At 38.6% G+C, this 11,324-nt stretch overlaps 1 protein-coding gene across 1 annotated transcript; it reads left to right on the top strand.

Annotated features, from left to right (window-relative positions):
- perp (p53 apoptosis effector related to pmp22) lies at positions 1 to 10,595 on the top strand. The gene is made up of 3 exons (XM_032553041.1): positions 1 to 354; positions 7,024 to 7,164; positions 8,908 to 10,595. Exons 1-3 carry the CDS (start codon positions 153 to 155, stop codon positions 9,114 to 9,116), a joined length of 552 nt encoding a protein of 183 aa, XP_032408932.1. The 5' UTR covers positions 1 to 152; the 3' UTR covers positions 9,117 to 10,595.
- Positions 10,596 to 11,324: the final 729 nt, after the last annotated feature.

Genomic DNA, 11,324 nt, shown 5'->3' with positions numbered 1-11,324 from the left:
ATCTACCAGCCGCACTTTCACCGTCTGATTTTTCGCGGTGTGAACAGACTCGCAGGACACCAGCAGACGCAGCTCGAACAGACTCCCGGTTTGTTTCATTAATTTTTTTTCCCTCCCCCAGCGACCTTCTCCGTACACCTTTCGAGCAAAAAATGTTCCGCTGTGGGCTCGCCTACCCACGGTGCAGGTGGATCATGCCCCTGCTGCTGATTTTCGCCATAATTTTTGACATTATCGCCATCGCGGCCCAGTCCGGGTGGATCCAGGACCGGGACAATACTCACTACTCCAGCATGTGGAAAGACTGCCGACGGATGGGCGATGAATCGGACTGTATGAGCCTCATGGACGAGAGTAAGTGTTGTTTTTTAGAGACGCTGCGTTAAACTGTAACCTGAGGAAGTCTGTGATGACCATAAACCTCAGGCTGGGAAAGTCCTGCAGGCTGTCGGCCAGAGTGAACTTTGGTCTCTCCTCTGTAATTAACTTTTTTGTTACTCCCTTCATTTCTACACTCAGAGATTTAAAGCAAAGAAAGGGGGGGGTTTCACAAAGAGTCGCACAAGAAACAAGTTAAGATTTGTTGTGTTATTCTAAAGTCATTACTTTAGTTAAAGTTTTCCATTTTAGCTAAACACTTCATTTGTAGAATAAGATACATATGCTGGAGATGCACTGATTACGCCTTTTTGGGGGGGGGGGGGGGCTGAACGTTACAACACATAAAAAGAGACATTTGTGATATCAGCGGCAAATTAAAGACAAAAACAAACAAAAATCCTCCTTCTTAATGTGTCAAAACCAGTGTCGTTAACAAGGTTTCCCCCGGAAAACTTAAGTTGAGCGCTAGGGCAGTCATTCCTCCAGCGGCCCGCTGAGTGTTTGAGTTAAAAAATGTTTAAAGTTGGCAGGAAATGTTAAAATATCACTTGATAACTGTTGAGATGGAAAGATTAATACCTGAACATCAACTATAAAGTCTTAAAAACACAAACATTTTAAAAAGACTTTTTATAAAAAAAAGAAGAAGCAACGCTTAGCCTGATGGCCCGCCAGGCTTACAATACACCTTCACTGTATTATAAAAAAAACCATTGAACTATTCAAGCTATTTGTTGATGCTTTTGCAGTCCAAACTCTGATGTAGGTTTATTGTTTTTGATGGATTTAATGAGCAGAGAAACCTTCTGCTGATGTTTCAGTTTTGGATCCATGTTGCTCAACAGAGCCAGTCGTGGGAAACTGGTTGATTCTCGGTGCATCTCAAGTTTTTGCTTTTGTTTAAGGATCTGTCAAAAGATTGGTTTGACTGCTTTTTTTGGGAAGTAAATAGTATTCCAGGGAGAATATGCTTATATTTTATGAATATATGTTTATATATTATGAGTTGAGCGTGAGGAGGGGTTGTCATAAAACTACTAAAAACATTCATAAGGGGCCTGTGTTCAAATGAGTATGTTAGAAAGAATAACATAAAACATTTTGATCAAAATGTCAAAAATAAATAAATTAATAAATTTCTTCCAAAAAGGTTTAATTGCGAAAACATGTCAACTCCAAAATATGCTACCAATCCAAACCAGATGCTATCATCATGAAGGTATACCAAGTTTTTAAGACATTTACAGTTCAAAACCTTTAAAATGTTCTATAAATCTTATTAATTAGCTTTTTAATGAGATGTCATAGAAAGTGATGGAGTGACCAGAACTTTCTCTGGTTGTCTGGAGCTCACAGTAACACAGTAGTCCCCCTCCCCTACCTGTTGCTGCGCAATGTTAGTCAGCTGGCTGAAAGAAGAATCTACTTCAAATCCTTTATTACCCATTTTACAAGTCCCCCCCCCAAAAAGATGTACTTATGTGTTTGAAAAATATTTTCATTTTCTAAAACTTGGACAGTTGTGCTTTTTGAAATTACAGTCGCGCCACCAGCCATGCTTCTTACAGCAAGCTTCCCGCAGCATGCCTAGTCTGACTAATGAACCAGTTTATGTGAATGGTAGTTATTCTTGTGTTAAAATACAGTGATACTGCAAGGAGTGAAAACAACATGGTAAGTCTCATACGAGCACATGTTTAATGGGTAGACTGTTACCATTAGCTTTTTAGACATTTGCTGTAAAGCTTGTGTTTCCCTACCTCCGGGAAACAGGCAGGCTGACAAGAAAAACTTTTACGTCTCCAAAAAACACACAAGCATACAGGAAAAAACAAATATGCTAGTGCAGTGCTTCGGTTTCAACATCGTTATCTCCAGACTAATCTTTCCGTTAACCAATTCTCGGCCTGGAATTGGCTACGTACCGAGAAAGCAGTAGGGCAGGTTTGTACCAGCCTGCTCAACATGCAAATGAGAAGCAGATTTCAAACAGGCTGACTTGCTAAAATCAGATAGGATCATATTTATAGTTTCTCCTTCAGTGAAGAGGGCCAGTCAGATACACATGCCTCAGTGTCACACACTCAGGTCAGTGACGGTGAACAGAGCAGACGTCTGTCTGCTGTGCAGGTTCGTGTTTGAGTTTTCCGAACCCTTTTCTCACCAGCAAAGGCAGCGATGTTGCTTCTCCATCACGACTCGATACATGTCACTCACTTCTGAAAACAGCAAGCTGCAACACGTCGGGATCTGCTGCGAACATCCACGCATATTCATTTAATCGTATATAATAAACACGCTAAACTCACAGTTTAATATTCGGTTGTGCATGAATACAGACATGCATAGGAACAGCATAATTATTAATTAGTGAGGTTCTGTTCGAAACATCGGTATTCCTGAAATTTTAAATCGCATTAAACTTTAAAACTCTATTAAGTGAGAAAAATTTGGTGCAATCAGGGATCATGCTAACATCATGCGAGTCTTTAATGATACTTACAGAACTGGTTGTCCATCCATCCATTTTCTAACACCCTTGTCCCTAGTGGGGTCAGGAGGGGTGCTGGTGCCTATAAGGGCGAGAGGCGGGCGTCACCCTGGACAGGTCTCCAGTCTGTCGCAGGGCAACACACACTCACACCTAGGGAGAATTTAGAGAGACCAATTAACCTAACCGGAGAATCATGTTTTTGGATTGTGAGAGGAAGCTGGAGAACCCGGAGAGAACCCACGCATGCACAGGGAGAACATGCAACTCCGTGCAGAAAGACCCCAGGCCGGGAATCAAACCCAGGACCTTCTTGCTGCAAGGCAAACAGTGCTACCAACTACTCCACTGTGCAGCCACTGGTTGTCCAGTTACTTAAAAAAAAAAAAAAAACTCAGTTCAGTGAAGTTTTCCATGGTTTTGTCACGTTTGTAGCTCCCAAAATAAAATTCTTCTCTACTTTCTTGAAACAATGTGCAATCACTACATCCTAAATGTTACATCATGAATTTTAACTTGTGGTGCTTTACGAAGCCCTACTTTAGTTCTGCAAAGATGTTAACCGGAGCAAAAGTACGGACTCCGCACGCCACACTTTTAAGATTTTTTTTTTCCTTGCAGAAACATCAGTAGGAAACTTCCTCTCACTTCAGTTATGCAGAACTGTGTGTAGCAAAAACTGTTTTGGGGATGCTAATACTTTCTGAAGACATTGCGATATGTTGAATTTTATATTTTAGGTTTCGATAACTTAGTTTTTTTTCCCTGACTTGTTTTTTTATGATCGACAACCCAATTATCTCTCTGAGAAATAAACACAGGATATAATGACAACATTCATTAGTTGTGGCAGGAACATCTGAGAGGCCTATCATCTTTATCAGTTTACACTAAACATTGATTTAAAAAAAAAGGGGTTTTAATTGGTTTCTCATACCATTTCTGTCTGTAAGCCAGTTTCACAGAACCGACATCAGCAGCTCTAGCCTCTCTGTATTTGAGTTTTACCGGATATCATGAACTTGTGTTTAGTTTGAACTGCCCTCTGCTGACGATCCCCTCTGTTGCTTGAGTCAGTAAAGCAAAAGATGAACACATCTGCCCGAAGGAAAAAAATAAACAACTTGCTGGATAAGAGAGAGTTGGGTTTTTTTGGAGGGGAGTGGGGGTTCCCTGGAGGTTTTAATGGTTGAAATACTTGTAGGGTTGATCTGAAATACCGAGGAAACGAGCCCAGCTGAAGTGTGTAAATAAGAATGTTCTCAAAGACCCTCAATGTCAAAGTACTGAATAGCTGCTCTTCCAGGAAATGCAGCATGAGAACACCATGAACCAACAAGTTTTCATGCTTTTAATAATAGGGTGTGTTTGGAAAAAGAAATCAAATTATATAAACACAACTTCATTATGTCTCATGGCACTAGCTGTGGGGTATTATTTAATAGAAGAGGTTCATTAGTTCTATCTTAAATTTACCTGGAAGTTGCCAGATGTTTGTGGTCCTCTTCACTATGAAATTCAAATGAAACAAAAAAAAAAATTGTTTCTTTTTTTTTTTATGTTTTCCACTTTGGAAAGATTTAAACTTAGAAATGCCTTCGCTGGCAGATCAGATTTTTGATATGCTTAAGCAATTGTCTGTAAACTGGAGGAAACGTATGCGAAGGTTTTTAAAATAATTTTCAAAACTTTATAATTCAAAAAAGATTTAATCACGTGTGAATGTTCATGAACAAACACGCCTTTGCAAAGCTGCAGTTTTATTGGTGTGTAAATAGTGGTATCTGTTGTGTAAAGGTGCATAAGAGCAACATAAGTCTTACTTTTCTATTTTAAGGAAAAAACAGACAGTAAGCAGCTGAATAGCAAAGTTAGAAATGAAAACAGGAACAGACTGTTCTTCACCCAGAACATTTCACAACTAATTTTATTTTAATATTGTATAGTTATGTTATTACCATTGCTGATTTAATTATTATTAATACTATTGCAATGTCATAGATTTGAATCAAAAATTTTATAAAGAATTACAAATATTGTGATATTATAATAAACTGATATTGTGTTTTTGGGCCAGACTATAATTTTGAACCTTATTTAGCTAAATTTGTATTAATTCTTTAGTAGAAAAAGTCTGCTAAAGAAATCACATCTGTCTTTAGAGCTTTTCTACTGGCCAAAAATTGATTATAAAACGAAGAATAATTGTTCATGTGTCTGTTTATTGTTCACATTCGTCACTGCAGAATCAAATATTTTCGCCATTGAAATTAGTCTTTCTGTTTACTTTCTACAATGTCCAACTTGTATTAACAAATAGAAAAGCTAATTTTGGAGGGGAATGTACGGTGGCCCTGAAGGGCAAAACTTCAACAGATCACTAAACACAACTACAAGTTGAAAAGCACAACATGTTCAAAAACACAGCATTACCTAAGCACAATTACAAAATAAAAAGAAAACACATTAACTAAGCACGACTACAAAATAAGAAAGTTGCAGCTTTATCTTGCCAATATTTTACTATTTTAGATGTAGTGGCGTCCTATCGGATTGTTGTACATTTCAAAATGGCTGCCTGTAGAGAACGATGATGCTCTTTCTAGTCTTTTCTCAAACCAACCGTCAAACCGGATCTCCAGTTTTTACTCGGTGTTAGTTTAAAATAGGTTTGCATAATGTCAGGTAAACATTTAACTGCTATACTATTACTGTAAATTGAAATAACAATTCCTGACAATCTTTTCCTTCACTGGAGCTTTCTCTGTAAGCTCCAGTGCCTTGGCTACCACGGATTTACATCCAATACAGGAGATGAGGAAATAGTCGGCCTACTAGCTGCAGAGTGTGAACACCTGCTTGAAATGTAATATCCTATCAAATATTGCATCTACCACACACTAGTATTGCAATGAAGATTGTAATATGATAGGTAGTTTTAAACTAGAGATGTACAATCAATCTTTTGCCTTGACGCAATAAAACAAGCTTTTGGGTTACGTAAAAAAAAAGACGTGTTTTTTGCTTCTCCTAGCATTTCTTTTGTTTGTTTTGAAAATTAGAAAACTGCTGAAACTGCAATCACTTTAGCAGCAAAATAAAACATGGTAACTACCAGGCAGAAAGTTTACATTCGTTTGAAGCTTTTACTCTTAGGATATTGCCAAAATGCACGACTGTGGAGAAAGTAAATACGATTCGTCTCACTTGACAGTTTTGAACAGTGATGTCGATGAGCTTGCGTGCAATTTAACATCATGAGGGCGCGGGAGGACTGAACCAGTCGAACTAGCCTGACGTGTCGATGTATGAAGAAGAAATGCCTGTGGCTGGGGCAAGTCAGACATTACCTGAACACACAGTGAGCAACATGGCTGTGAATAATTTAAGGGTGTGGGTTGATCCGGTAACAGGAAAACAGCTTTGTTAAAAAATACAGAACAACTCGATTATTAGCAGTAGACTTTCAGATTGGGCCCTAATTTTTTATTTTTTTATTTTTTTTTTTAAAGATTCGACGTTAAACTTAGCTTCATCATTAATGGATCCTTTCCTTTTATTCCTTCTGCAGGCAACATCTGTTTGGAGAAAAACGTATGAGTCATAAATGTGTGCACATATCAGCAGCCTGAGCTTTTACGTTTATTGGGATGGATTTCAAACGGTTCGTCCTGTTCACAAACACACAGAGGGAGGTGCGATTTCAAGCAGTCATCAGCAAAACAGGCGGGTGTGGCGTCTGCACGTTGAAAGCACACGGGCTTTCTCTATCAGCCTCAATGAGTTCATGATGTTTTGCATGAGAAAGTGTCGCAACAATGACAAAGGAACAAACCGTCTGACATGCGTTCCACACACAAACGGATTTATTTATTAAAAAATTATTTACGAAGTCATTTCACAAGACACAATGTTTTGGGGATATTTATTACACATTTTGCTGTAGTTGGAGTCTGAGTGTAGCCTCACATGTAAAATCCAGGGCGACGGGATAAAACTGGAGGTGTTTTATTGCTAATATTTTCTTCCTGAACTCTGAGAGTTAAAGCTGCTGACTTTTATGTGCTTAATATTGCTAAAATTATGTCTTCTTGAGAAAATTAATCGTTTTTTGTTTGTTTGTTTGTTTGTTTGTTTCCTTTGGACTGCAGGTTGGGCTCGGGCCGTGGCAGCGCTGATGATTATTGGCCTCCTCATCCTTATCATTGCTTTCGTCGTCAGCCTCGTTGCCCTGTGTAATGAAGTCAGTGTGGGCGCTTGTATTGCCGTGGGAGTTCTGCTTTTTATTGTTGGTAAGCTTTACTCACATGCACAAAAACATATTTGCATGATCACAGACTGTTGCATGTTTTGAGGATTTTCTTCTTCACTAATGGAAATAGATATATTTTAATGGTATTTGTTGATCTGCTCTCATGGTCAACTAGTTTTTGAAACTTTTGCTAGTCTTTTCTCCTATTTTTTTTTTCTAAACTTAAATCCAAATCAATTACATTAGCAAGAAACCAGTTTGTCTTTTGGGGTGGAAGAACTTTACAGAGTTTTATTCTGACTTGTGTGGCTGTTGCTGATTGAATACAAGGATGTTAGTCAGGAGAAAGGTGAAACGTGAGCATTGTTCTGGGAATTTGTTCAACAATAAACAGTGAGCTGACCATAGGGGGTGAAACATTAGTATGTATGTAAAAGAAGGAGGCTAGGAGGAGTGACCGCAACTGAATGAGAGAATTAGACAGCAATAAGGATCATTTCTGTCTAATTAAGTGGGATATGATGATAATTAGGGAGCAGCAGAGACTATGGGAGGGTTAAACACAAAATCCAGTTTCAGTTTGGTGTGACGCTCTCATAGCAACAACTGGCTTAATCTGTTTTCTTTGACATGAGCGATCCCAGGTAGAGCGTGGGAACCAAAGATAAAACAGAAATACAATTCTCAAATTTTGGCACAGGGCCAAACTAGCAGGGCATGGAAAGTGTTTAAAAGTCTGGCACTTTGTTCTGTCAGAGGCAGAGTTTTGGTTTAAACTCGTTGATGTTTCTGATTAACACAAGCTTAACTTACTGGTTTAAAAAAAAGTCTGTCATATTTTATTAAGACACAACCAACTAACTTTCACAGTAGCCTAACTAAAGAAAGATTGTATGGAAATAACTGAAAGCTAAGGACTGGATGCTATCAACAAACTCCACATTTTGATTTGTTTAAGTGATTCTCTCATAGTTGTGTGAAGGTATTTTCCACACCCTGCTGCTGCAGTCAGCAGCAGGGATGTCTGCCTGCCCAGATGGCTGTGTGACTAAGAATGAAGTCATTCATTTGTTTTTCAACGTGTATGAATAATTTAAAAAGTAAAATGTTATACGGTGTATTAGGTATTTTCCAGGCACATAGCGCCATTTGTTATAAAAACCCTCCATATTTCAAAAATAACTTTGCACCATAACTGATCCCCTAAAATTGGATCTCTGTCTCTTTAAGAACCTCGATAAATTCCAACACTCTCTCCTGCAGCACATCATCACTACAATGCTTCTCCATGATGCTATTGAACTGAGACGTAGTTCACAGACTAGCAGTTTCACCAGGTGTTTGCTAATTGCTGCTACTGCTGGTCTGAAGGAGCTGAGTGGTGGCGGGGCTCATTGGGGAGGAGCTTTGTGAGGAGGAAAACAGTCTTTTTCATCCTGCTATAATGAAAGAGACAGTAGCTAAACAAATTTACACAGTAGCCTAGCTACTGTGAAAGTTAGCTAGAAAGTTAGTTAGCTAATTACAGTTAGCTAACTTTAATTACAGTTAGTTAAAAACTGTAAATAAGTAGTTAAATACAGTTATTAAATACTGTGAAAGCGAACGTTTCACAGTTTCACAGCTAAACTGTGAAAGTTTAGCTAACTTTTACAGGAAGCTGTGAAAGGTAGCTAAACTTTTACAGTATTTAATTACAGCTTTTAATTACTGTTTTGATGAGGGTTATTAAGTTGCCTGTTGGTCTTTAACACTGATCAAACATGTTCACCTGTCCCTTCAGCGCTCCTCCAGTTCATCGGTCTGATCATCTACCCCGTCAATTTCAACGACAGGATCTTCGAGGGCGAATACGAATACACCTGGGCCTATGGGTTCGGGTGGGGCGCCACCATCATCTGCTTGGGCTGCAGTTTCATCTTCTGCTGCATAACCTCTTGCATAGGCAAGATAAACGGAGATGAGAAGATTGAGTACTGCATCACTCGTTAGTAGTGACAGAATCTCTCGGCCCGCCCAGTCACAGTAGTTTCCTTTCCCCCCCCACTTCTCTCTGTCGCTGAAAACTAAAATTTTGTTCAACACTGGAAGCATTCCTCCACTACCATCCATGAACATAGTGGACTGTAACTGGGGGCCGCCCTAGCTTTAATGCACACAGATCTTGATTTTAGATTTTGTCAGCATCTCAAATCCCCCCTTTTGTTTTTTTTACAAAGTTAGACATTTTCTATACTTTTTCCTCAGAATTTCGCACACTGTAATTCTCAAAGCAATAACGCCCCAAGTGCATTTATCTTTAAAGGAGCTAGTTTTGTATAAACCACAACCACCTTTTTCCAGGGTTTTTTTTTTTTTTTTGCACAGGATGAATGAATGTTTATCACCCTACATTGTACTGTGTAATTTGACAAATATTGGGTCTCCATAGTGTCATTAACTCTGCAAGTTTAGTCTGCCAGACGAAGGATAGGAAGGCCTGAAGAGGCTGAAAGTAATCTGTTCCATCAGAAACGTTCGCGTTGGTTAAAAAAGTGTTTGCACCATTTTTATAAATCTACAGTCTTGTCTCTGTTTGTTTTGATGCGCTTATGTGGTGAAGGCAAGAGACGCTGTGCTGTGTTTGAATGCAGTTGACTTGTCTTTATGCTATAGTAGAATTAAAGGTGTTCTGAATTCACATTGGTGCAGATGTTTAGCTCAACTGTCACAGAAATAGTCCAGATCCCTCATTGTTTTTTGTTATTGCAGCAATTAATTATATTTAAGGACTACAAGAGACAAAAAATAAAAAAAATCTTATCACCCTGAAACGTATTGCAATATCCACACTGCCATCGTTCAATAAGGATGTCAATACTGATTAAAAGGGAACAATATGCATTTAGATAATTTTGTTTTATATGTTATATTCATATCAGTTATATATGATTGAATGTGTGTAATGGGTTTTTTTTTTTTCCTGAATTTTAAGAATGCCATAGAGGCGCTGCTGGTTTGGTGTTAAAACATTGACCAAAGTTTCCAACACTATGACTCACTGTGTGAAAAGAAGCGGTGCCTTTGTGTTTTCTCTGTGGTTAATCCTTGAGCGTTTCATACTAGTGGAACAGCTGGTTTTTTCTCACGCCGTCCGCTTCGTGCCAGCACCAATCTGCTCAGACATGATCAGGCCTCTTTGTTAGATTTATATCCTGAATTTCTGACGAACTCCTCTGTTGGGTGAGTCAGTATTTCTACTGATACTTTGTTTGTCCAGCCCAGAACTGCTTAGTTTCATGTATTTTATAATTTGGTAGAAGTTTTAATCCTTAATGAGCATAAGTGTTTGTGTTCAGTGTGGGCTTTTCACTGTAAGTCATCAGTGCTTTACTGTATTAAAAAGAAATCTAATATTTTTCTTTCTGTTCTCTGAGGTATTTTTGGTAGGTTGTGTATTTTTAAGCAATAAAGAGTTTTTATGTAGAAGAAGTTAAGTTTTTTTCTCTTTATTTACCTTAAACTGATTGTTTTGTTGTTTAAAATGTGAGACAAATATGTCTTGACTGCTTCTACGACTGCATTGTATTTTATTCGAGAATGTAATATAGCTGGTCTGGGGCTGGGAAACTACCCACAAGGAATAAAAAGGAGAGTTGGTACAAAATTCATCAGAACTCAAAATACGGATCAGGTTCCTGCTCTGTCTATTTTTATTCTGTTTGGGGTTGTCACCACTCCTGTGAAGGAACAGATGATGCACAGCGTAGGAATGTGCAGACCAGAGTCATAGATAATGAAAAGCGCACACACCCAGAGGAGCCCCACCTTCACACAGCAATGACTTACAATTAGATTTTGCTCGGCGTGTCCGGACGGCTCCGCTTTCCCAGAGAAAAACGGGGGGAGACAGAACTGAGTGTGCAGCATAAACACGGGGGAAGGAAAGTGACATCAAGGAGGAGGAAATGGAGAGACACTCAAACAGAAAATGTGCACACGCCTGAAAACTCAGCTAAAGAACTTTAAAACAGCACACCACATTTCCTCAACATTACATAGTCTACGTTAATATTATGACTTTATGCCACTTGAAATGATACCTCATGGTTATGAAGTGAGGTTGTGTAAAGAAACTTTAGCAGCTAATAGTTGTATTATCTGCTCGGCATCTTTAATATAAATACTTATTAGTTAATGCAGGAGGTTTAAGCTTAGAGC

This window comes from Xiphophorus hellerii, chromosome 22 (genome assembly GCF_003331165.1).
Source record: "Xiphophorus hellerii strain 12219 chromosome 22, Xiphophorus_hellerii-4.1, whole genome shotgun sequence".
Lineage (NCBI taxonomy): Eukaryota > Metazoa > Chordata > Actinopteri > Cyprinodontiformes > Poeciliidae > Xiphophorus > Xiphophorus hellerii.
Note: the sequence above shows the minus strand (reverse complement) of the source record. Positions and strands in the feature narration are given on the sequence as shown.

Bases quoted from the DNA above. Each gene is read 5' to 3' on its own strand.
- perp (XM_032553041.1), top strand. From the start codon at position 153: ATGTTCCGCTGTGGGCTCGCCTACCCACGGTGCAGGTGGATCATGCCC. The intron at 355-7,023 runs GTAAGTGTTGTT...TTTGGACTGCAG, and splicing joins TATGAGCCTCATGGACGAGA to GTTGGGCTCGGGCCGTGGCA. The intron at 7,165-8,907 runs GTAAGCTTTACT...CTGTCCCTTCAG, and splicing joins AGTTCTGCTTTTTATTGTTG to CGCTCCTCCAGTTCATCGGT.